The 27,587-nt window shown below is 37.6% G+C and overlaps 1 protein-coding gene across 1 annotated transcript in view; it reads left to right on the forward strand.

Annotated features, from left to right (window-relative positions):
* The window catches only part of LOC106496970 (dynein axonemal heavy chain 5-like), a 176,257-nt gene that overhangs the window by 64,677 nt on the left and 83,993 nt on the right, over positions 1-27,587 (forward strand). The window contains exons 42-48 of the mRNA XM_067291141.1: positions 866-1,044; positions 9,142-9,329; positions 10,552-10,746; positions 18,287-18,421; positions 19,450-19,639; positions 22,051-22,268; positions 23,219-23,530. Coding sequence (XP_067147242.1) covers positions 866-1,044; positions 9,142-9,329; positions 10,552-10,746; positions 18,287-18,421; positions 19,450-19,639; positions 22,051-22,268; positions 23,219-23,530 — 1,417 coding nt within the window. The remainder of the gene's footprint in view (positions 1-865; positions 1,045-9,141; positions 9,330-10,551; positions 10,747-18,286; positions 18,422-19,449; positions 19,640-22,050; positions 22,269-23,218; positions 23,531-27,587) is intronic.

Raw genomic sequence — 27,587 nt, forward strand, 5'->3', positions numbered from 1 at the left:
ATACTAGCTGGTATCATCTGTTCCTTTTTCAGTGCTGATTTCCTCCCCTTGCCAGATATATCATAAAGCCATCGAGGATCATAGTGTTAAAAGACTTGGACATGGCCTTACTGAGATTTTGGACGGTTGTGGGTTGGAACAGCTCTCTTCCTACAACCTTCATTAGTCTCCACTCTCTCTGGGGAGGCTGAGACTCAACCCTGGGGATGTTAATTCAGGGTGGTGGCTGAAGCACAAGATGACCATAGGAATTCTGGATCCCTCCTCTTTTTTCTCCATTGCTCATTACAACCTTCTCTCTCATCCATTTTCCTCCTGGAACTCAAACACCTCACATGTCTGGCAGTATTGCTCATTTGGCATGCTGGTAGGGAAAGGGCAAGGACAAGAGCTGCTTCTAGCCTCCATACCTTCCTACTGCCAGATCAATCAGAGAGGCCATCTTGTGTACTCTGGGGAGAGAGTTGGTTGTTGGGCAAAAAGGCAGAAACAAAGCAGGTCTAGGTGGTGCAGAATGAGGCTGAGTCATAGAAGTAGGGCATAGGATTAGGGTGAGAATACCACAATACTCTTGTATTGTGATTTTGCTATTATTTACCATTTTGAATTGCTTTGGACTTTTCCTGGGTTGTTGCAGTCATCATTGTGCTATATACATGCTTGTCTGCTGATGGAGTAAAGCTGGTATCTGCTAACCCAGCTTCACAACATGCAAAGGCAGTGACTGAGGGCTTACCACAAGGAAACGCACTCATTTCTGGTCCTCTCCTCAGCTTTTTATAATACGGCTCCTGTGGTTACATGAATGGACTTCAACTAATTAACAGTGGAAGGAGATTAACAGAGCTTTCTGTTCCGTCTCTAGGTGTTATATCACTCTGGCACAGGCCCTGGGCATGAGTATGGGTGGTGCACCAGCAGGACCTGCAGGGACAGGGAAAACAGAGACAACTAAAGACATGGGCAAATGCCTGGGAAAGTATGTTGTTGTTTTCAATTGTTCAGACCAAATGGACTACAGAGGATTGGGCCGTATCTATAAAGGTAAGAAATGATTTGGTTTGTTCATTTTAGAGTCACAAGTTTTTGTCTCGTCACTAGTGAGTTAGCACATGATTTACCAGTGTATGTTTGTTTCTCTCTTTTCTCTTTGAAGTAGAGTCAGTTCTGGTGGTTGGAAGGTACTCAGCCCAAAGCAGAATGATTTTTGTGTTCTACTTAATCTCTACTTTTCCATTTTTTTCCTTTTTTACCTTTACCTTTCTTTTCTGTGGCATCTCCTCTTCCCTCCCCCATTCCAGTTCTGTTTTATCCCCTCCTTCCAACACCTACCTTCCTCTTTTCCTCTGCATGCCACATTTTCTTTTCACACTCATCTTGTCTTTAAATACTTCATTCCATCTGCCATCTTCTGCCTTTTCTTCTCCATTTCCTCTTATTTCCAGCTGCTCACCAGGTTTTCCTGTTATTTAATTGTTCCTCTTTTCTTTTTCTTCCTGCATGCTTTCCAGTCTTTTTTATGTCCTTGGAGGGTGTTTCCTATTTTTGTGTCAAGTAAGACAAATGAATCCAGAGCTCAATGATTTTGTATAAAAGAGGGAAAAATACCAAATGATGTACTGTCTTATTTCAAACTGTAGAACTTTTTTGAAACACGGAAAATGAGATATTGGTCAAACTCTGATAACTTTTTGTGATACGCAGAGCTGTGAAGTCAGTTCTGCAAGCAGACATGATGATTAGATACCTGTGGACTTCATTATGTTTCTTTTTGCTTTTACAGCGAATATGTTGGTTATGTGCACTGGTAGACAATAGAACGCCACTATTTTCTGAAGGTTAAAATATAGCAATTCCTGAAGGTTAAAACTTAACCTGGAGATCATTCCTGTTTTTAATTAAGCAGCCAGGAACACTGGCCAAGATTTTAATAGAAATAACTTTTGCAGCTACTTTTGTCTTTGACTTTTTATTTAAAAGCTTAGTGAAAGATTAAGAGTATCCAATTAAGCTTTTCAAACAGAGATAGAAAGCCTGAAAGTTATGCAGGTGTGGATTAGAAGGATTTTATATTTTAAAAGATTTTCCATCTTTTCTCTCTTAACTCCTCTGTAATCTTACTCGGTCTATATGTGGCTGAGTTAGGTCAAGAAGACCAATAGTATGTATTTGGAAAGAACTGAATTAAAAGCAGTGCTTATATTGATTTCACTGGACTACCTTTCTTCCTCCTAATCCTTTTGTTCTTTTGTAGACACTTTTGAGGCCTCATTGACTTGTTAATTATCTTTAATGGCCATATCAAAAAGACAAAAGATGGAAAGGAGTAGAACAGAGAAGGAAGAAAAAAAGAAAAAAAACCCCCACATTTATAATGTTTTTCCAGTCATGGCTCTGAAGTTTATGGGAGTCTGTGAATTCTGCAGAAGGCCCTGCTTCTCACTCATTGAACACCCAAAAGAGTAACACCATTTATAAGAACATGAACACAAATAAGATACAAACATTTCCATGCTTGCATTGTTTACCTCAGCCAGGTACCATCACCCATTTCTCTGAACTGTGAGCCATGACAGAAATTTGAGCTTTAAAAAGGCACTCATATCTCTTAGTTTATCTATTTATAGTTATTCATTTTGATGGGGAAGACATGCCTTTGCCTGTTACCTTCCCTTCCACTGAGGATTTCACAGTTGGAGTTGTAGTAAAGGGCCAGCTTGGAGCAGGCAGGACAGCTGAAGAAGACAGTAAAGTAGACACTGCTACAGAAAGAGAGGATAAAATGCTACCTGCCAAAGCAACCCTATCATTTCCATACCATGAATTTGAGGAAGAGCAGCTCTTATTTGGAAGTAGCAGATAGCAGAGCTAGCAGCCATCCTTAGCTCTTTTGAGAGTTCCTTTCCCAGTCCTGAACTGATCCCACATGAAGAGTTCTAGTTAAAGTTCTGCTATGCCACAAGAACAGACACTTTGATCACAGTCTTCATTTAAAGTGTTAGGTGGTCTTTCAGCTAATCTTTTAGCTTTAGCTTTGGTCTTTATAGCTGAATGCAGGCATTCACCACCTTGGAGAAGGCTGAATCTGGCTCAAAGCTCCTATGAACAGTGAGAGCAGAAGACAGGTTTCACAGTATCCCACTAAAACACACTGCAATGTGGGTTAAAGTTTCCTAGAAGCTGATCACTATTATGCAGAATATATTCCATTATTGTAGTCTTTACCTGAGGTAAATACTGTATCTATCACCAAGGGCAGATATCACCTGTTAAGAGAAAACAGTCAAGCTATGGAAAGCTCCTCTTATGTCTCGTTTTATATAATATCAAATAAACTCAGTAACAGTTCTGAGCTAGAAACTGAACTAGATGTGTGTGTGTGAACACCTTTGGTCAAGGTCACAAGTTTCTCAAAGTGCCTCTTGTAGCTGCCAGATCTTTGGGACAACTTTTAGCTGGGTGTCTTTTATTGTGCATGAGGACTTGAAAGTACAGTTACATACAGCTTTTTGTTTTCCAAACAAAATTATGGATAATTTACCAATTATATCCAATTATGGATAATAAACACAAAAGTTGGCAGGGACCATTTTGCTGTATGAATAAGCATTAGCATACTTGTAACCCCAAGTGCAGTCATCCAGTGGGTGTCCACCGTGCATGCAGTCATCAATCAGGAGGGGAAATGCCAACCTCCATTTCTGCTTGGAGTGGATTTGTCTTTGATCTAACAGAGCTGTTTTCTTTTTCCTCTATGCTTCTTGTTAGAGTGTTTGTATCTTTTTGTGTTAGCACCTTTTTTCCTGCCTCCTTGATGATTTCACTTCTCTGCGTTAAACTGTTACTGATTCACGTCAACTCTGCAATCTCACCCATATATCCTTTCTTTGTTTCTGCTTTCTTATCTTGAGCAGTTTAGTACCTTATATCCTCTCTCACTTCAGGTTAAGGTAACAGTAATATCTGCAGCTTGTCATTGGCTTCTTTTAGTAAAACTAGGCACAATTTCTGTGTCTAAGAACATCAGCTCAGTTTTAGGGCTGAACTTCCCTTGTCTCTGTTTCTCTATAAGTTGATCATTTTTGATGTAGTATTGTAATCATATGTAACAAAAGCTAAGTAATGCTGTGTGAGATGTCCTTGTTATCTGGTTGGCTCACTTAATGGCATGCTGATGTTTGATATGAGTTAGAAAAGACACCAACAGAATTCAACAAATTGAATGGTCAGATGACCACAATGCCTGTGACTGCTTACTGAGAATTTGCTACTGGGATGTTGGCTTGCTTCTCTGTGAATTTCTCTGGGAAGGAAATAACAGATCCAGTTGCACAGAGCCTGAATAGAATGATTTTTTTTCAGCATTCATCAGATTGTTTTGTGTTTGGAAGGAGAAGCAAGATGCAGTTCCTAAATGAGTTGGTGCTTTCATTTGTGAAGCATATCAGTTGCTTTGGGCTTCTTTTTGTAACTTTCACTACTTGGGAAGGGCCTGGCTTGGAATTACAGGTTTTATGTTGAAACCTCTTTAAGATATCTGGTATTTCTTGAAGAGTGGATGTATTGAATTCTGGGAAGGAAATGAGCTGGAGGTCTAGTAGGAGGGAGGAACAAAGCGTGTTTAGAGAAAGATTCTTTAATGGAAAAGAAGGATAGTTCTTCACAACTGTAGAAGTTCTTTCATGCAGAGTGATAGGAAAGTTCTCATGAAACATATTACATATTTTACTGTACACATTGAGAAATTCTTCAGAGTTTAACATATCTCTGGCCTTTCTCCTCCATCACCAGTGTTTCCACTCCCAAACTTTTCGCTTCATCTGGTACTCTGAGTCAGTTACCAGATATTATCAAATTGAGCAGTGAGGAGAAAAAGGGGTTGTGGAGGTGATGTTGTCATGCTTGCATCCGTGTTTCCAGATTTTTCTCTTTAAGGACAGTAAGTTTGATCTTCAGAGTAGCGTTGGTACCCTTTAAAATATAATTTAAAGTTCATGTTGATTCAGAACTGAGGTTCTCTGTCTGTCTGTCTGTCTTGTTCCTCTGTGACTCCAGGCATTCACAGGAAAATGGTCTAGGCAAGACATCCAAAGCCTGTATTTTCACCTGTGATAGCTTTGATTTTGAAATTTGATCTGAAAAGTAGGTTCAGATGTAACTGACCATCCAGGCTGGACAGAAAGAACCCATGAAAGTACCCAAGTTTTCTGTCACTGATTATGTTAAGTTCAGTGTTAAAATTGCCCAGGAATGGCAAGTCAGGGATATTTCATCACTTTCACTTAAAAGTGTTGCTGAATACCTTTTAGGAAACCTTTCATCTGTTTTTGTCTGTAAACGAATATGAAAAGCGTGTTTGCTTTGACTCTATTTTCTATAGTCACTTGAGGCCCCTTTTTGTGATTTAATATTTAATGCAATATTTAATATAAGATTTGATATTTATCTTAATTCAGAAGGTGAATAAAAGAGTTCTGAGCTCTGTAAATTCTTTCAGGAACACTGACTACCTTGTAGCTTACTGTTTCTGAGCTGCACTTTGGCTAGCCAAAGTTCTGTTTTAGTGAAATTTGCTTTGTTTTATGATGTTGATATATTTGTACCCATGGATAAACTCTAAAGAGGGTCACTGAGATGGAAAGGGACATGGCAGATGCACATTTTTTAAGGCACTCTTGGTGGGGATATGCATAGGATAACTTAAATTCATTAGCTCATTGTGTGAGGACCAGGTTGTAAGCTATTTGTACTGATTTTGTCAGGGTTTTCACATTACTTAGACATAGGTAAAGATCTCTGTATCTCATTCTTTATTTTCTGCTGTTATTCTGTTTCTGCATTTGATTAACATACTACCGTCGTATTCTGTGCGTGAACAGAAATTAATGCACAGTATGACAATTAGAGCACAACAAAATTAAATTATCTCTAAGCTCTTGTGCAGTTGACAGTTTGCTTGCTGTGCCTCTTTTGTGTGTGTGTGTGTGTGTGTGTGTGTGTGTGTGTGTGTGTGTGGTTTACATGCCACTGGAAAGTAATTATTTTGGAAGAACTAAATTCACTCAAAGCTGTAGGATATTGGCCTTCCTTGAGAGTCAGGTTTCGCAATTCCACCCAGCAGGTGGCATTACAAAACAAGTGATTTTTGTTTTCTTTCCCCAAGGAAAAATTGTTTGGCTAGAACTGAATCTCACTATTCTATAGCAAGAGTAATTTTAAAAACGTTTAATTTACAGATTATAAGTGACAATATTATATGTAACAAAGTGTTTGTAAAAGAATGCCAGGTTTTAGGGCTTTTCCTTGTTCTATTCTAAAGAGTAGATATTGCTGTTTAATAAAAAAAGTTGCAAAAATACTTTATTTTCAGAACAGATCCTAATAGTCATGTAATGTGCAACAAAGAGGGCCAAATGCCCAGGCACAAGTAGTGACAGCTAGTTCCATGGGTTCCAGTAATCATCAGACAAGGCAAAGCAACAAGCCAGGTCCAGGGTCTGTCTAGGAAGTCCAGTTAGGAATAGCAGTAGGCAGGGCTGGAGGTAAGACTACATGTAGGTCTGGGGTCTTGCAGGATGTCCAGTCAACAAGTCAGGATAACATGAGATAGAAGGGACACAGGCCTACTTACGACATAGCTCTAGCAGGGACTAAAGGCCCTGGGCTGAGCTGAAATGGAGGTCCTGGACCCACAGGCAGGAAGTGGGTGAATGGCCCAGAGGAGGCTGGTCAGAGCCCTGACATTCTTCATAAAAAAGGGAAAACATCAGTAAAAGGGCTTACTGCCACACCACTGGAGTCAGAGAACATTTTTCAGTTGTTTTAATGACAGTAGGATCGAGTCTGTTATGCTTTAAATTTGGTACCTCTCTAGTAGTAAATTATTGCTTTATTATGACATTGTGGTGTTTGTAAATGTTCCATTGCTTTTAAGTTTCAGAATTAAGTACATGTGAGTTTTTATTGTCCTCAAATTCTCCTGATTCAGAGAATAAATTTTTATAATATGACAGATGTTAGTTATAAGCAGTTTAGGAAAAGATTATTGTACATATGGAATTGCACTGAATTTCATAGGAGAACCATAGTATTGCCCTGACTGGATCAAGTCTTAAGGAGCCAATTTTGGCCTTACTACCACTGGTGTTAATGTGGCATAACTCCACTAATTTTGTTGAAGAGTTCTTCCAAATTTACACAGGTAGCAAAGACCAATTAATATAACATTGTTAAAAGAAGTGGTTGATGGGCATGAAAAGAGGTAAAAATTGAATGTAAGAATTATTTCCATATTTTTTTTCTTTTTTTGCAACTATGAAAATTGACAGGTATTGATTTGGCTATGATAGTTGATCATGCACAATGTGAGAGGGGACAGAGGAGAAACATAAAACAGGCTCTCAAAGGGATATGGAGAAAGATGAGAGTTCCTAGAGGAACATTGCAAAGGGCAAGAGAAGATCAGACAGGGAACAGAAGAGGGAAGGAAAGAAGATTAATAGAGCAGAACACAAGAGAGCAAAGACAAGAGAAAGGAAAGCAGGAAGAGGGGAAAAAACAAAGGAGAGCGCAAAAAGGAGTGAGAAAAAATATCTATTAATAGTGTAGTTATTGATTTTGAGGACTTATTTATCCATAAGTTTTAAATACTGTAAGGAATTAACATTACATATAAACCAGGTCTTTATTTATTTTACCAGTTCTATATGCATTGCCATGTAAAGGCTGAGGGGATTTGGGGAAGCTCTGGATGTTAAGTAGCTCAACATTGCAAAACGTAAATACCTTTTCTTGAACATGTACTTTATTTCTGTTTTACTTCATCTGTGCCATATGTAAAATCTTAATGTTTATTTTACTTGCATTCTGTGTTAAGAACCAATGGAAATAAATTCTTCGTTAATACGATAAAATAATTCCTGCAAAAGCCAGTGTTATCATAATACTCATATTTGACTAATTATATGTGCTGTACCTATGATTTATAGGCCTCATATAATCTGCAACGACTTAGTTGGAATTCCATGATGGGGCCCTGTATTATTCATTAGTACAGTGCAACAGATAAGAAATGCTGTAGTAGGTTCACTTCAATTAAAATGGAATTTTGAAAAATGAAATTGAGCAGTAGGCCTAGTAAGACAGCTCCTGAAAGTTTTATGTGATATTACATTCTATTTATTTTATAGTATCTCTGCATTCTAGGGCTGTCTTCAAATGGCCTAAGTCAAACTGAACTCCACTAGGTCAGTGGGATGAATTAAGTACTTCTGAATTTTGTTTGTAGCACCTACTTAAGGTGCTGACCTTGCTGGATCCAGGCAATAGGAAATACTAGTGTGGGCTTTGAGAAGGGAGGAAATGGCATCATTCAGTGAAATTCCTGTGTAGATTTACTGGCCTTTAGCTCTTGTTGAATAGCAGGGGATTACACAGCTTTCTCACTGGAAACCTAGGAAATAGTTCCTTCTGCCACTGTAGACTATCCTATTTTAGTCCTGCTGATATAATACAGAAGAGGGAGGATTTGACCATCCCAAAAAACATTCATTTCATGAGGTTTATTGCTACTAATGTCTGTATAGAACTCTATGGCCTGCTCCAAAGGTAGCTGTAAATATGACATCAGATTCCTTTCCCTTGAACAGCAGAATGCTATTTGATTTTTGACCTGCGAGTTAATTATTATAAAATGCTACTATGGTGCCTATTGCAAATGTAGTGATTTCTGAATATGATCCTATGCTTTTAGTTTCTGTAGGTTTCTCTCAAACTCATTTTTGACAATTTGACACACTGCATAGGTGAGTTTCTAGGCTGTGTGTGTGTTTACACTTCTAGATGCTGTATATAATATTGGGGAATGCCCTCTGTCATTGTTGATGGTTGCTGTAGAATGTAGGATTCTTTGCAAAGATGTTTTTATATCTTTTTTAATAGGGTTTTTTTTTCCTGGATATCACTAATGCACAGCAACCCAATTGATTCTGAATTTTTATTCCTTGTTATGCTGTGTTCATACCATTTGTTATTTCCATGTTACATTATATTGTATATAATGTGCTGTATTTTACATACAAATTCTTCTTGTTTGGCCTGATACACTGTGTTAACAGAATACTTTTGTTTTTCCTTTCTTAGGTTTAGCCCAGTCGGGTGCCTGGGGTTGCTTTGATGAGTTTAACCGCATTGAACTTCCAGTTTTATCAGTAGCTGCTCAGCAGATATATATTGTACTTCAGTGTAAGAAAAATAAGAAATCTCAGTTCATTTTCACTGATGGTGATGTTGTTGACATGGACAGAGAATTTGGCATATTTCTGACTATGGTATGTGTGTGTATGTGTGTGAATCATGGTGTCGTGGTGCAAAATCTTTCCTATTTCATTACCCATGGAAATATTCCTATTGAAATCATTGGTACTGTCTGTTAGAGAACAGTGAACAGAATTTGACCAATAATTTGGTCAAATAATAATGGTGATATTTTCTCTTGCCCTTATTTCTAGCAGGAACATAGGAATGATGAATGCAGTCATCATTAACTACAACATTTAAGATTTTTTTAGCTGAATACTTGCGAGGTTGAGACTAAAAACAATCATATCATATTTTTAGTCAAAGACTGTCAAAATAAAACAGATGTAGTTGACCATTGCGAGGACTACAGTAATTTGTTTGGTCAGTACTTCCCAACCTGTGAAGAACATTTGACCCCAATCCTTCTGTATGACAGAATGAAGGAGGCCATCCTCACTCTGGTTCACTGGCCTCCTGAAGATTTGTCTTTGGTGCCTGTGCACTACTTTTCTCAGTGCAGGAGGCAAAAAAGGAAAGTATAAGAATACCTTAAAACATCTTTGTGCCTCCCCTCTTTAGCTGTAGGCTCCACATACAAAACTAAAAAGTTGAAACATTTTTCTTTATGTTAAGATTGCCTATCTTTGAAAAGTTGTTAATGTTAGCATTTTAATTTGCAAAAAAGGACAGATTAACTAGGAGCAAAACAAGGCCTATGGAAAGGCAGTTTGGAAATAGTTGGAAGAGTTTAAGAAGTTATCAGTGCGTAGCCAGAGACTACTATCCTCACAGCTGAGCCATGCTGTAGTGAATATGTGAATGACTTAGACTTCCTCAGTGAAAGGTCAGATGGGTTAGTTTAAATTATATCAGTAATGGCTTCCACTGCCTACTGATTTTTGCACTGAAATGGACTGGGAAGACTCACAGTGGACAATATTCTTCTGCACTGGAACAGTATCAAGACCCTGAGGTACTAGCCTTTTAAAACAGCTCCAGTGAGATGTGTAAGGGCTGTCTGACTATGTCTCTGTTGTCTTGGGGATCTCCAAATACCATGTGTGGTATCACGTATTTCATGATCTGCAATATTTAGACAACTGAGGAATGTTGTGTAACTGTCACATATTATAGTTATCCTCTGTAATCTGGCATGTACTCCTGTGTTTACCAAATAATTATCAGAAAAAATAAACCTTCCTATCCTGCTGTCATTAAATAATAGTTTATTTTATATTTTGCATGTTTCAGAACCCAGGCTATCAAGGACGACAGGAACTTCCAGAAAATCTGAAGATTCAGTTTCGCACTGTTGCTATGATGGTGCCTGACCGTGGCATTATTATGCGAGTCAAGCTGGCAAGTGCTGGTTTCCGAGACAACCAAATCCTTAGTCGAAAATTCTATACACTCTACAAGCTCTGTGAAGAGCAATTATCTAAACAGGTAAAATAAATATTTGTCCAAGAGTAAGCTGCCACCGGAAGGGAATATAGAGAATCTACTTTTATAGGATTTCTAACTATTTTGATGCTCAGAAACCTAGTCTTTTTCGAGTTTTCAGTTCTAGCAACTGAGTCTGAAATTGTCATTTCATTTTTATTTTTTATGGAGAAATGGAGAAAATACAAGAAACACTCTGTAGAACTCTGCAGAGCTTTGTAGAGGCCAAATTTCCCATTCTCCTCACTTATAAAGACTAGACCTATTGGAGAGGCAGTGTAAGAATTATAAATAACTAAACAGTGCCTGGAAGACACTATTTTGCTGAGTTCTATCAGAAATGTGCCGTTCTGTTTGGATGGGGTATGTAAGTAGAAACAAAGGCTAAAGCAGCTTTTAAGAACAGAAGTAGTTGTTAACTTCTGAATGCCCTTCTCTGAGTGTCCACTAGTGGGCCTCAAACAGAAACTATATTAATGGTAGGGTAAGTAGCAGCTCAAACTGGGATCCTACTCCAGTTGGATCCTGATGAACTTAGAAATATTGACTACATTCTCCATTATGTTACTTCAGTTCAATACCATGTTTTTATTAGAGTCTTTGCTGGCTTTCATGTAGAAATCTTGGACTATACCAGAATAAGATGGTGGTAGGGTATCATGTCGCCCATGTTATTTCAGAGTTAAAACAAAAAATGTACAGATTTGGATTTTTTTCTTTTCTTTCTCCATAGCTCAGTAATTTCACTGTCTTGGTGTATATAACCAAACTGAATTTCAATTTTCATTTCTCTCAGGCTTCTTTTACTAAGAGAGTTTTGCTCACCAGCATTCTGTTGTAGATTAGCTTCTGAAGGGTCAAGTTTACTACTAGCTTCCATGTAATATTGCCCAGGGTGTCTCCATTAGCCTTCAAATTACATTTTAAGCAATCTGAATCCCCTTGTGTTGATCTAGCATCACTGGTGATACCTCGTCCACTTGTTGCTGTCCATCCTGCTCCTTCAGTCCTGTCATCTGCCTGTGTTTTGCAGTTACCAGGTTTTTGGGCTGCATTTGTTGGATCGTTTTCTGAGACTGGTCTCTGCAGTGAAACGTGTGGACATTGTTTAGGAACATTTGTGTATGCACACACTTTCACGAGTTAGCAACACAGTTTGTCTCTAGAGTATTGAATATGGATCTTTTTCTTTTCCCTCAGGCTTGGTCTCAGTATGATTTTGTGTTAAATTTTCTCATTGTCTCAATTGTTTGTGTGTGTCATTTTTGTCCTGGACATGATACTTTCCTTCACTGTGGCCAGAGTAATTTATACAGGCATCAGAAACTCTGCCATCTACCTGTGTAGTGCTGCTTTGCATGTTTTGTGTTGTTGCAGGTGCTGAAAGCATTACACAGACACTCCTGGTCAGTGTTTAAAAACAAAAAACAACCTAATTTATTATGATCTTTATGTAGGGTGCACTGGGTGTGCACACAGGCACAGCCCTGAGACCCCACTACATCACAATTATAAACAAAGGACAAATTTGAATTTCGTCTTTGTATCTCCCTTATAACTTAAATTCCATAGTTCTTGCTCTACAAGTCGTGATGTCTCTGGGGCACAGTGTGCTATGTGTATTTATAATTTCCTCATGACCCTCTATCATTTCTTTAGCAGCCATCAGAGAAGACTGCCATGTTGATCTTTGTTCCTAGCAGTTTACTTCATGGGTCATGACTCTATGTCCTCTAAAATGAGCCAGGAGGCATAGCTTTCTGCAAACCCATTGTATTATGCTATTTTGTCCTTCTTGTGCCTCTCAGTATCCCTTTGGACTATCCTGGTCTTGTGGAACTCCAGCTATGTAGGATCATAAAATCACAGAAGAGTTGAGTTTGAAAGGGACCTCTGGAGGTCATCTGGTCCTATAGCTGCACTCAAAGCAGGGTCAACTAGAGCAGGTCACTCAGCACCTTGTCCAGGCAGGTTTTCAGTATCTCCAAGGATGGAGACTCCACAAACTCTCTGGACAACCTATTCTAGTATCTGACTACATTCACAGTAAAAAAAAGATTTTCTGATGTTGAAGTGGAATTTCCTGGATTTCCATTTGTGCCCATTGCCTCTCATCCCATCACTAGGTACCACTGAGAAAAGTCTGGCTCTGTTTTCTTTACTCCCTCCCATCATGTATTTGAACACATTGATAAGATGCTCCCTGAATCTTCTCTTCTTGAGAACACCCTCAACCTCTCCTCATATGTCAGATGCTCCAGTCCCTTGGATTTGCTCCAGTATGCCCATGTCTGTCTTGTACTGGGAAGGTCAGACGTGGGCACATCACTCCAGATGTGGCCTCACCAATCCCGATTAGAGGAGAAGAAACACCTCCCTTGACCTGCTGGCATCACTCTTAATGCAGCCCAGGGTGGCTGCCTTTGCCACAAAGGCACGCTGCTGGCTCATGTTCTGCTTGCTGTCTATCAGAACCCACAGGGCATTTTCTGCAAGGCTGCTTTACAACTGATCAGCCCCCTGCCTGTAGGGGTGGGTGCCTGTGGTTCACACAGCACAACCTTCTGGTGTACCCAACCACTGTTTCTCGTTTTGTATCACCTGTAAACTTATTGAGGGTGTATTCTGTCCTATTGTCCAGGTCATTAATGAAGATGTTAAATGCTACTGACCCCAGTGTCAGCCCCTGGCCTCCAGCTGGACTTGGTGCGACTGACCACAACCCTTTGAGCCTGGCCATTCAGACAGTTTTCCAGTCCACCTCACAGTTCACTTACCTATTACATACTTCATCAGTTTGTCTAAGAGGATGTTATGGGAGATGGTGTCAAAATCTCCTGGATTGCTTGTGCCCAGCTGTGTTGCACTTCTAGCTGAGAGTGGAGTAGTTCAAGTCTCCCATGAGGACCAGGGCTTGCAAAGGTGAGGCTAATTCAAGTTGTCTGAAGAAAGCCTCATGATCAGGTGGTCTGTAGCAGATACCCACCACAATGTCACACATATTCGTCATCCCTCTAATCCTAACCTAAAAGCTCTCAACTGGCTCATCACTGATCCCAAGGCAAAGCTCCATGTATTCCCACTCTCTTTCACATTAAAGGGCAGCTCTCCCTCCTTGCCTTCCCAACTTGTCCTTTCTAAAGAACCTGTATCAATCTATTGCTGCACTCCAGTCTTGTGAGGTATCCCACTGTGTGTCTCATTCCAATGAGATAGTAATCCTGCAGCTGCATACACAGCTCTAATTCCTCCTGTTTGTTCCCAATGCTGCATGTGTTAGTGAACAGGCCTTTCAGATTAGCACCCGCTTATGCTGATTTCCCAGGAAAAGAGTGAGAGAGCTTCTCCCATAATGCTGTCCTCTTGGCCCTTCTGTCTTTGCAGGCTTGCACTTGAGGTGGGCTCCTTTCCACCATATTTCGTCATTCTCGAGGTCTCTTTTGTTCATCTCAGCCTCCACCTTTTGCTTTTTGGTCAGGTCCACCACTTCCTCACTTGTCTGTGGGTTGTCATCTCCCTCCCCTGTCATTCCTAGTTAGTAGTAGTAGTAGTAATGGGATATTTTGAAAGACTTGCTGAAGCTCCTTATGAAGTTTGTTGTAGGCTGGGGAGTAATATCTGATGTGATGTCATTATGTAATGAGTTAATCTGGTTAGGTATGGGAGACTCATGAACTGAAGGGGTGATATTTCTAATGTTCAGTGGAACACAAATTGTTTTTGTCTAGCTTGAGAATGCTTAGAACTATAAAGTACAGGCAAGCTTTCTTAGAGGCATATTAATCTCTCTTTCCCTGTGGGTCTTACTTATTTAATTATTTTTATCATAAATTTTTAGTTGGAAATAAGTACTGCTTGGTATCCAGGCAGTTGACTGGAAGGAACAAAGTTGCATAAAGAATCAGTGCAATATGCAATGGCCGAACAGTGCCTGTTTCAGCAAAGGCGACGTACATCAGTAGAAGAAAACAACAACAGAGTCATTCATCAGCTGAAGTTAACTCTCATAAAATCTACAAGGTTTTTGCCAAGAGGAAAACATGAATTCCTCCAGGCATTTTACACGAAACAGTTGCAGACTCTGTAGAAACAGGAACGCTGATTCACAGATAGCCAAAGGCTGTCTGTGCCAGGACTTCCTTTTCTTCTTATGTTTGTGTAGCAACTAACACCATGGGGCCTGGCCCATGCCCGGGGAGGGTGCACATCATTTTAATTGAAATGGTGCTACCACTCTCCATTTTACAGCAGTGAATTTGAGGGAGAGAAGATGGCAGTGATTTGTTTCCAAAGTCTGTTGGAAAGGCAGGGACTGAACATGGAGAGCTCAAGCCTGAATCTAACACCCTCATTGCAGTGATTGGTGTTGAGTTGGGTGACTGTCATATCTTTCAGTTGTGAAAAACATCTGAAAGTAAAAGAAGAGTCCTTAGCAAATATAGGAAGCCGAAGATGCCCACGAACCTGTGAAGCATGGTGAAACCTGTGAAACCTCTGACAGTACCAAAAGCCAAATTATTTGCCTTTTAATGTTGTAGGACTTCTAGCCAAGGTTCCATACTACCTCCTCCCATAGCTTCACTCAGACTGGGGAAAAGCATATCCTTTCCCTGCATCAACAAAGTATGCTCCTACTGTTGAGACTTTCATTTGTGTTTTTTTCAGTCTTCCTTACAAAAGCATCAGCTATGCCACTGTGCAGTCCATTTTCCCTAAGTGCAATCTATTGCCTACTGTTACAAAATACTGCAAAGAAGCAGGTCATGGTCCAGATTTGCTAGTAAGTTCTAGCTGTTTTGTTTTAGCCATTCCTGAAATGCAAAGCAGTTGAAAAACTAGCAGACTGATTAAGGTAAATAAACGATGTCTGCTTTGAACCACCAGGCATGCGGATCATTTGAAATGCACCAGAAAACCTGGCTTTAAGCTTGTTTTTATTTATTTTAATTTTTCTAATAAGTATGACAGTATTTCTTCAAATTTACCAAAGTTTTTCTGTAGAAATTGTCATTTCTATAGAATCATAGACTTATGCAGGTTGGAAGGGAGTTACAGAAGTCATCTTGCTCAGCACAGGTCCATTTAGAGTAGGTTGCTAAGGAACTTGTCCTTGTTGAGTTTTGAATATCTCCAATGATGGAGATTCCACAGCCTCTCCGGGCATCTTTTCCTGTGTTTGACCATAGTGAAGAATTTTTTACTTACATCCAACTGCAATTTCCCCTGTTGCAAATTTTGACCATTGCCTTTGTCCCATCACTTGGTGGTCATCTGCTGGACTCACTCCGGTATGTCAGTGATGGTCACCTAGCATGGAGAGTAACAGAAATATCAGCCTTTGTCATGATTCTGGACTCTTCACTAGGACAAATTTACAAAATTTACAAATGTACAAAATGATAGCAGCCTTCATCATCAAGATGTAATCTTCTTTCCAAAATTCACAAGAAGTTATTAATCTTTTTGTCTTAATGTTGCCATCTGCAAATGAGTTTTTTTGCCAGTATCTGGCTGAACATTCATATCTGATTATGTCAAGTGTTAACAACTTGGCACCTGCTGAAATCATAGAAAATGAGGCTAGAAGGAACCCTCAAAGGTTGTCCATTTACCTGTCTGGAGGAAAAATCAATCATGACTAAATCATTTGGTACTAATATATGTGACTCTCCTTAAAATTTTCCATTGGCATATATCCTGCAGCTTCCCCAGGCAGTCTGTTCCAAAGTCTCATTTTTCTCATGGTCACAAAGTTTTCTCTAAAGTCTAACCTGAATCTTCCCTCTGGTAGTTAAGTCCATTACTTCTTTTCCTTTCTGTTCACCCTGCTTTCCTCTTTGCAGCAGCTGTTTGTGTTTCAAAGACTTTAATCATAACTCATAACTCATCCTATATATTCAGTTGTCTTTCCTCTCAGCAGATTTTGTTTACTTTTTCCTGATATATCATGTTTTCTAGTTAGCCAGTCACTTCTATTTCTCTTTTCTAGATTCTTTTCAGGAGGGTTCTTCTTTATTCAAGTGTGGAATCCAACTGTAGGGCATAGCACAGAAGTGCCACCTGCAAAGGAAGGATCTTTTCAACTGTTCTAAAAAGGACAGTCCTATTTGTACTGCCCAGTGTAATTGTAGATATATGTCCCTGGAGAGTTAGTTTCAGTTGTGGTTCCAGTCCAGTGCCACATATTTTTCTGCAGAGCTTTCTGCAGCTCACTTGTTTGTCAACTAGTTGTTCCCTGCCTTTATTTGTGCAGTTAATTATTTCCATCTATGTATAGTATTTGGCACTTGTCTTTGTTACATGCATCTTACATGGATTGTTCATTGAATTTCTCTCTGTCATTTTAAACTCTAGTTGTGCCTTCCACCTTTCACCAGTGTGGTATCATCTGCTAGCCTAATCAATATGCTATTTATTACTCAAAATTTTGACGAGTGCTCAATATATCATTCCAGTTTTAGTGATGCCAGTGTGTATCCATCATTAGAAATAGTTTTATGTAGATTATGAGATAGCTTGTTTGTGAGAATGTTTTGTGAGATAGCATAAGAAATATTTATGCCCTGGGTCTCAAAAACATTTCAGATCAGTCTGAGGAAGAGAGGAAGTAGATACTATCCTAATGAATGAATCTCTTTATTATTTCCGTCCTTGTATGTTTTTATTGCTTAGGCTTTCCCAGCAACCAGGAGCAGTGGAGACTTTGTAATGTAAAACTTTTTCCCTGGTAGTTCTTCTAGGATTTGCATCAAAAGGCATAGAGGAAGAGAATACACATTATAGAAAATTTGCTTGTATTTTTGAATCTGTGTTAACTGAAGGCAGAATTGTATGTGTAGGTAAAAGTGCTAGAATTAATTGAATATGTCTATATGGCTCTGCAAATAGGAAGCTGTGCCCATAGGGGAAGGGGGGCTATTCAGACTCTAACCCTTCCCTGCCAAAACCCATAGGTGGGTAGATTCATGTCTAGGATGCACATTGCTTTTGAAAGTAATTCCTTCATGTCTGAATGCAGCTGGTATGGAACTGTCCACTAAGTACAGGATAGTCTAGGCTTACATATAACAAAGTGTTGTCATCAGTGTAATTTCAGTATGGTTCTTCATATCAGCAAGAGATTGGCTCTCTTAATCATGGCTCTGAATACCATATATTAATATAACAACTGTACTTGTGTGGACAGGAAACAAAGGATAGTCTGAAGATGTGTGATTTGCTGTTTGTGCCACCCTATCTGGCAAATCATGAATTTAGCAAAATGATAGAAGAAGCAACTCTGTTGCAGATGACTTTAAAAGTGGTAGTCTGCAACCAAATGTGAGATCTGACAAACACGGACATACAACACTGGAAAATATTTTCAGGATCAGAGAGCAACAGAACTGGAACTCCAGCCGAAAGGATGAAGAGCTGTGAAATTCATCACATTTAAAAGTTCAATAGCCTAGTTATTTCTTTAATTAATGTAGTTTTCAGCCCTCACTTGATTTTAAAGTGGTTAATCTTTGTGGTATCAATTGTTTTTATGCATTGTTTCAAGGTTCACTATGACTTTGGGCTAAGAAATATCCTGTCTGTTTTAAGAACGCTTGGAGCAGTGAAAAGATCTAATCCCAAAGAGCCAGAGAAAACGGTAGTGATGAGAGTTCTGCGGGACATGAACCTCTCCAAACTGGTATTGTAACCAGTGACTTTCACAGAAAGAGTACTTTTGTGTTTTTAGGTGTATTTGTTATGCACTTTGAAAAGCTCTTTTTCTCCAGCAATAGGATACATTATTTTGCAGTTTTTCATATGGTTTTTCAGTGAGTATCATAGTACGTTTATGGTGTGAGCTCTATATTTGTTTTTTAAAGAGAGAAAAACACATCATAAACATCAGCTGAAGATCCCATCAGATCCTAGAGGAAAATCTAAAATGGTCCTCTAGTTGCCTTTTATTTTTTCTTCTTTCTATCCCATCTAAAGAGAGAAAGGGAGAATATATTGTATTAATGTCATTTAAGATCCTTCTTAATCCATATTTTCGATTTCTACATTTCTTGGCACTCTTGCCTTTTGAGAACATCATAAGAATTGCAATGAATGAGCTGATTTAAAGCAGTTAATGCATACTTGTATAGTCTAATATCTTTCAATATTATTATTTAAAGCTTTCATTTTCTATTGCTCTAATAAAAAGGGTACAGCTTATTTAGACTCTGTGTATGTACATTGGGAGCCAGTTTTGTGATGGAAGCAATTACTGTGTTTCGGATTTTAATCTATTCAGCCTGTTTGTGCATGATTTCTAGCATATAACCACGCTTTAACGATTTATAGAAGGAAAAAAAAATCATAAAAAATCCAAGGAAAAATAAGATTTGAATAAATCTTGCTGGCTTGTATAGCAAATGGAGAAATGTGTGTATATGTGTGTGTATATGTGTTTGTGTGTGTGTGTATGCATATATATGTATATAAAAAACTATATTAAAATTTTATAAGCTTTTAAGTATTTAATTTAGAAATTACTCCTTGTGATTACATTGTTTGAAATTCCCTTAATAAAATTAATCACTTGACTCATGATTACAGTATTTGCTTTGAAATGATAGTTTTCTACTGCCATCTTTAAATGGCATATTCTTGAAGATTGTTTACAGTTGTGATAATAATTTCAATGAATAAATAATGTATTTTCCCCCTACTTTTTTATGACAGGTGGATGAAGATGAACCTTTATTTATGAGTCTCATTAATGACCTATTCCCTGGAATTACTCTGGATAAAACTGGCTATCCTGAACTACTGTCAGCCATTCAGACAGAGGCAGAGAAAGCAGGGCTTATTTGTCATCCACCATGGATTCTGAAACTCATTCAGCTGTATGAAACTCAACAAGTCCGACATGGTTAGCATGCTAGATGAGGTTTTGAGACTGCATAAAAGCTATAGTCTTTTACCTTTATCTGCTACAGAGTGCATTTTTTCATGAAAAATGTATCTTGAAACTGAGCAGATGTCATTTTTAAAGCCTGTGTGGATATTTTGAGAGGAAACTGTTATGACTTCTTTTTTTTTTCTTTTTTTGCAATACACACAATAGTGAAATTTTAGCTTTGCTGTATTACATTTTTATGAGAAAACAAGCGTGGCCTTCAGAGTGATTTAAATTTCTATGGAGCAAGTTAAAATAGAGAGTATACATTCAAATTCAGTAACAGCTGATTTTGTTCAATGTTCTGAAGACAGCTGTTGCCTTCAGACAGAGTTCAGTCATGAAGCTCATGTTTAATATTATTGTGAGACTGATGATGAGATTATTATAAATAATAACCTCTCAAATCTTTACCATGGTAGATTCTACCAAGTGTGCATTGTAATTCCAAGTATTGTTCTTTGTGCTCAATTCTGACCATTTCAGCTGAGGAGAAATAAAATAATTTTTTATAGGCCAAAAAAGGCTAATGAATAAAGTTGACCCTGTCCTAGGAAGGGTAAGAAAGACAGTAATACAACTAGATTTAAAATTGATAGCTGAGTTAAAAAAAGGGCTCTGAAATATACCCCCCAACCCCCAAGCCTCCAACAACCAAGGATTTTTTTAGTATCGGAAGGAAAAAAATAAAGGAAATTTAACTAAAAAAGCTGAGCTTTTTGAAGAAGCCATGTTTTTTATTCTCTCTCGTAATAATAATTAGAGACTAGTAAGCTTAAACTAATGGAACAAATAAAAGGAAATATTCATTAACACAGCAGTATGAGAGCTTATTTCCTCAAAGGTTTAGTTCAGTTTATTGGTGAGACCAAAGAACTGGATAATGGTGTGTTGAGTTAATAATTTACATCCAGATTGCTGGGTTCAGTGTCCCATATCAAATTACAGCAATACAGGAACCATGAAAGTTTAATGTTTTCAGTCCTGATTAAATATGCCTCTCCTTAGAAGAAACTGGTTTGTGGAGACACCACAGATCACGGTTCCCAGCAGATCTCCAGAATCCACTCTGTGTCCTTCTGTTTAGATGCCTCTTCTCTCCACTCATCTCTGCTACTCCCTTTGGTAGTGCAACTCAAATTGGCCTAACATTTGGTTGCCCAGGGCCTTTCTATGATGCATTTTATTGCATGGAGCGGAAAAGGTCTCTGTTTTCCTGACTTCCATTTGTCCTACTCATGGATCCTTGGATTTATGGAGAGGTTACTGTGGGATTTCAAGGAATGAGGATTAGAAAAGAGAATCTTTCTTGATTGGAAAAGAGTCAGTATGTGCATACACATGTGTGTATGTGTGTAGGGATTTAGTGCCTGGATTCTGGAAATACATTTTGCATAATGGCTTTCATCCAAATGCTGTTGAAATGAGCAGAAAGGACCATTTCACTAACATCGGTGGGCTTGGATTAGATTTTCCGTATCTAACATATGGCATAAGCAAGTGGATGTCTGAGAGCTCAAAATGGTTTTGGGAACATTCAACTCCCTTTAGTTTACAGCAAACATCGGACAATCTGTATTTTACTGGATTAGCATTGTAACCTTGATTTGCGAGGGTATGGTCGGTAACTTTGTGGATGAGGTTTTCAAAGATGGCTAAGCACCATGTTGTCCAGGTACCACTAGGGTTAATAGGAATTAGTTATCTACCTCCCTTTGATGACTTTAGAAGTCTTAGTTTGAATGTCCCATCTGCTTTTGGGCAGGCTCTGGGCCTCTTGCATAGCTGATTTAGTAAAATATAACTAAATAGGATCAACTATAGACTCAATTTATTGTTGAAGACATGGTTTCTTTTCCTTAGGCAATACGCTTATAAACTGATGAAATTAAAAGTATGGTTGCTGCTAAATTTTTTTATAAAAGAAAAATGTATTAAAATGTCAGCATAATGAATGCAGGTACATATTTTTGTTACTTTTGCTTCAGAAAGATATGCTAGATTTTTTGTATCATTGGAAACAACTGTTTGTTGTTAAATACATTTAGAAATTATTGTTTTTGTTTACCACTAGTCAAGTCATTGTCATCACACATGAACATCAAAAGGTAGCTATGTTTTCCAATTAGAAGAAGGCACAGAACTGCCTGAGGGAGTATACAGACCCACATTGGCTTGCCTGCCAGAATAAAGCAGACATTTATAGAGGCCTTTTAATAATATTTTTAAAATTTCGTTTCAGTCAACAGTGAGTAAGTGGAGTGAGAAACATCTTTTTATGTTTGGTTTTGATTAAAAAAAACAGGATGAGTGATGCAAAGTATCATTAAATGGTAGCATGACATTTTGATATTTTATTTTAAACCAGTTTGTATTGTCTTAAGGTATGATGACTCTAGGTCCAACTGGCGCAGGAAAGACAAAATGCATTCATATTTTGATGAAAGCAATGACAGATTGTGGTGCCCCTCATAAAGAGATGAGAATGAACCCCAAGGCAATCACAGCTTCCCAGATGTTTGGTACCCTCGATGTTGCTACAAATGACTGGACAGATGGCGTTTTCTCTACTTTATGGAGAAAAACTTTAAAATCAAAGAAGGTAATGGATATTGTATCATGCTGGTCAATAAGAACATTTTAATACTATTTCCATAAAATCTTATTACCTGAGTAATTTATGTGAAATATCTTCAGTTATGAAATCAAATTGGAGTATTTCATTTTGCTTTGTTTGAGTGGCTTAATGTACCCAAGAGTCTGAATTATGTGTACATGACAGAGAGCACAGAGGTTTCGCAAGCACAGGCACCTGAGTTTTCAGGATTGAGTCAGAAAAGGTTTCAAGAGTTTTACTTCCTTCTGTAAGCAGGTAGTCCTACCGTTCAACCACAAAAGCAGCAATTGTTAATGTTTTAATAGGAAGACAGGAAAGATAAATTCTTCTTCTCTGGTTTTATGTCATTGCCGTTCCATATCAGTAATTGTTATCAGAAGACTTTAAGAGGCTCTGTTAGGAGATCAGTATGAGCATTTCCTAATTCTCCTGTCAGACCTACAGATGGTGTTTCACTGAGTCATAATTACACTCAAATGTTATGAAGCTTGCACTGTGTTTCATTCAGCTCTCACTTAGAAAATGAGAAACCTCAGATGAAATATTTAGGTAATATTCTGCAAGGACTGTGTGCCTGTGTTTGTGACTGTATTTAATAGGAAATGTTTTCATTCACCTTGATGCAGAAGAAAGTGATAACTCTGTGCTTAGAACAGTTCAAATTAATTTTTGTCACTATTCTTTGATATACTTTTTGGTATGATACAGGATAGCAAAAGAAGGATTAAATTCACTGGTCAAATTAAAAAGACTACAATTGATGCTGAGCCAATCAGCATCAAATTATGACTTGGTATTTATATCCAAGAACATGTCCTCTGAGGTGTTAAGTAAATCTGTATTTTTGATCAATGTACTTAAATTTGCATGTGTGTGTGTATGTATATATATGTATGTGTATATATGTATGTATATATATATGTATTTTTTTTTAGGGTGAACATGTTTGGATAGTTTTGGATGGACCTGTCGATGCAATATGGATTGAAAATCTGAACTCTGTTCTGGATGATAATAAGACCCTTACTTTGGCTAATGGAGATCGTATTCCAATGTCCCCCACCTGCAAAATTATTTTTGAACCTCACACCATTGACAATGCTTCTCCTGCAACAGTTTCTCGTAATGGGATGGTCTTCATGAGCTCTTCGGTGTTAGATTGGAGGCCTATTTTAAGGGCTTGGCTGCAAACATTACCTGTTACATACTCTGATGTCTTATGGAATTGCTTTAATACTGTATTTCAGGTACTTAGATCAACTATTTCAGAAAAAAAATGCATTCCTTATTTATTTAACATAGCATTGTTTCCTCCTAATTGCTATTTCAGTTATTTATTTCCATTTGTTTACTTAATAAAATAGAAAATAAAAGTGAACGATTTAAGAAAAAAAGAGAAAATGATCATTAGTGAATTAATGAAACTATATCAGGTGAATAATTTGGATGATAGGATGACTTTTTGTTTTGTTTGTATAGGTTAGTTGGCAGTGAAATCTATAATTATTTTATTTTGGCAAAACATACCTATTCCCTTTGGCTGTAATTGTTATTGCAATTTTAATTCTTGTTAGGATATACAAAGGGAGTAAACTTGCTTGTTTGTTTTAAATGTAAAGAAGTAAATTAGGAAAAAATGTTAGATTCACTCTTGTTGAATCTTTATTAATTTCAGCTGCAACAGGAATGCGTTTGGTCAATTATTTATTTCTAAAAGACATGCCGTAGTTCAAATTAATTCAGGACAGTTCTGTGCTGGGTGGTGTTGAGAAGCATGACATAGGTGATTATAGTGGTGCCTTCTGATTTTATTATCTGTTCCAAAGGATCATGCACTTTAGGAAAAGACTTCTATGCTTCAGATTTTTGAGATGGCATCTCCTTGATACATTACCTGACTAAATTGTATTCAATCAAAGGCCCAGAAGGAGAACTCAGAACATTTTTTCCCTCCATCTGGCCATTGCAGACTGAATCAATAAAAAGGTTTCATTAATACTATGGACAGTTGGACACAGTAGTGCTATATGAGCATAATCGCAGTAACATACCTTCTTCAATTACACTGAAATTCTTTGTTTTTCCCTGGAAATTTTTGTGGCAATAATGATTACTTTGTAGTCTTCCATTTTGGAATCTACTTCTGATTTCCACACTTAGCATCTGTGGAACAAATAGAACTTCTTTATATTCCTTCCTTTCCCATTGACTATCCTGCCCGTTTTCATGTTTAATTTGTGTTGGATCTCATGGGGGGGGGGGGGGAGGGGGGAGGGTGGGTGGGTGTGCGTGTCCTATAATATTTTTCATTTTTACTGGATTTTACAAATTCAGTTTTTAATGAACTTCTGAGTGACATTTTCAGAAAGTAATATATAAATTATGATAAAAGCAAAGATTGATGCCATTTTGGTATGTCTAGAATGTTAACAAATGTTTTCTCACAGTTATGTTTCATTTTACTTCCCATTTACTTTGAAACCAATGTTTAACAGGATATTCATTTTGTTCTACCTCCAAAACATAATGATATGATATAGTATTTATTGCAGCAGGAAGAGAAACAATTCTGATAATGAATTTTAAAATATGCTTCCAAAGTAATGTGTATGTGGGTCAACTTACTGCTGCTTTGCCACAATTCTGCTTATACTTTATGCTACTACTTGCTCTGAAAACATAACACCAACATTTAAAATACCCAAGCCTGAAGCAATAGCATTAAAGTCCAGAAAAATATGTATTTTATTAGATTGAGAGATGAAAATGCAGTGAAATATGAAGTTAGTTCTGTGCTGACGGGCTGCATTTAGAACTATCAAAGTGTAAATGAAAAGCTGTCATGCTGTCATTTTTCTTTCAGTTTTAATGAGCTATCTTTGCTTCTCAAATAATAGAGGCAATAACTGATTTACAAATGAGGGTAACACTACTTCTGTATTCAGTGGCTCCTCTTATAGTTATTATTTTCCCCACATTTAAAAATTGGGTAAATAAATTCTAAAAGAAAACTTTGTAAAATAAAATGCATTAATAATGATAGTCAGCCCCCAAATACATGATAGAATTAAGAAAAGCACAGATACAAGTATCTTAAAAATATCTGAGTTCTAGAAAAAAAACGCAGATTGAGCTATAGATAGAAATATGGTAACCAAGGAGAATCACTTTTGAAGTATACCTATAGAAGCCCTTTGAAATCAGTCTAAATTGAACCAAAACTATAAGAAAGAAACCTGGTATAGTAATTTCAATTTGCTTAAGGAACACTCAGTATTTGTGCTAATAAGAATATTATTTGTCATTGAAAGTATAGATATTGGGTAAAATCATTATTAGTGAAGGTACAGCCAGTATGAATAATAGGAAATTCCAGAGAATACTCTTTGTGAATCAAGCAGTGGAAAGAATGTGTTTAATCTTTTCATGTATAAAATACATACCACTGCAAGTGATTGGTTTTTATGTAAAAGATAAGAGGAAGCCCAAAAGAGCAGGATAAATTAAAAAAAAAAAAAAAAGTAACCCTATTTTGAATCAAGATTATCTGTATTCTTTCTATTTCCATGGCATTTTTTTAACCTTCCCTAACCTTCTAAAGTGACTACTGTCTTGTTTGAAAGCTGTACTGCTTCACGATGCCATGAATTTCTTTTCTGTGAGTGTTACTGCTACTTGTAAGGAAGAGAATTGCTTAGCCAATGGAAATCAGAGACATTTTCAAAGAATTGAGATAATTACAGTAATTGCATGAGTCATGTTACTTAGTTTGACTGGAAGCTGTGAAGCTCAAACTAGTGTCAGATGTACATGAGTAACATGAGTTTCAGCATGTTTGTGTATTGTTTTGGTGAAAAGTCTAGTAATTTTTAGACTAGATTAAACCCTGTGTTCTTTTTATCCAGTGTCCTGGATCTTTCCTTGACCTATTCGGGAGACTTCAGAGAAGTCATAAAAACAGCAGAGCAGGCACATGTGACATATTCTTCCCTCCACATTTAGCTCTCATCCTAATCTCGTGTGGGTAAAGGCTACTATTGCCTCTGGAGCAGAGAGTTGAATATATAACCCAGAGAGTTTCTTAGCTTTAATATTTAAACTCTGCTGTTTTAATTAATATTGCTGATATTAATAATTTTGCATAATTTCAATGTAACTTCTAGACCTAAAGGGCTTTCCATGGTCCACTGAGTTCCACAGTCCAACTAGATACACTGTGTGAAAGGGTATTTCCTCTTATCACTTTTTACTACCAAATTTCATTCTGCAGTGTCCTATTATGAGATAGCAAATTCCTGACCAAAATTCCTTCAAATTTATGTGTATTTGTCATGGCCCAACTAATTTTTCCAGTTCACCTGTCCAAACAAAATACCCTAGTAAGTAGATAATCCATTTTAATTGTCATCTTGAATTTGTATCCTTCTTTCTTCAATGTATTGGAAATCATTTTAAACATAGCAGTAATAAAGATTAGGCAGATTTGCAGATAAGAACCTGATTTTTTTTTTTTTTTGGCATAAACTCGAAAGAATTACACAAATGATTCCTCATTGGAATCATAAGTAGTATAAAACTAGTTCTGGTGAAAATTGAGCTCTTGAAAGTGCAGAATACTTTGCACTCAAGAAGTAGCATTATTCTAAGGTGTCTCAAACCAATTATTAAATAATTTGCAGTGCCCTGTGGGACATCTGCCCTATTTTGCAGGTGAAGAAATTGAATCACAGATTTAAGTCCAAATTTTAAAGGTCTTCAGACTTGAATCTTCCCCACTGCTCGCAGTACCTTACTTCTACCACATCCTTGTGGAACCCACAAACCCCAAATTAGTCACTTGTGCACCCTACACAACGCTGGCGGTGAAGCAAGCATATTTTAGGCAAAGGCACAAAAAGCAACACACAGAAGTGGTAGCACTTCTGCTGATGAACAAGAAAGATCGAGAGATGTTTTCTAAGCCTCCCTCCTCGTATGTATGCCCACATTCAGGCTGCTTTAGCTCTCAGAGTGTGTAGCTATGAACCCTGTTCTGGTTTAAAATGCTTAAGTCAGTTTTTTCTCATAATATATATTTTTGTTGTGTGTGTTACGCACTATTCTAGTGAGCAGAAACTCAGAAGGGTGGGTGGAAATCTTGGTTCAGTCCCTGTGCTGATGAATACTCAGCATAAGGTATTGCTTTATTAGCAAAAAAGTAAACAAAAACTGAGTAAGTAGCAAGGTTACTTACCACACAAGCAAGGCTTGCGAGTGTGTGGGTAGGCAGCTCACTGTCTTTTCAAAAATATCTAGATGATTGTT

Source organism: Apteryx mantelli, chromosome 2 (genome assembly GCF_036417845.1).
Source record: "Apteryx mantelli isolate bAptMan1 chromosome 2, bAptMan1.hap1, whole genome shotgun sequence".
NCBI classification, from domain to species: domain Eukaryota; kingdom Metazoa; phylum Chordata; class Aves; order Apterygiformes; family Apterygidae; genus Apteryx; species Apteryx mantelli.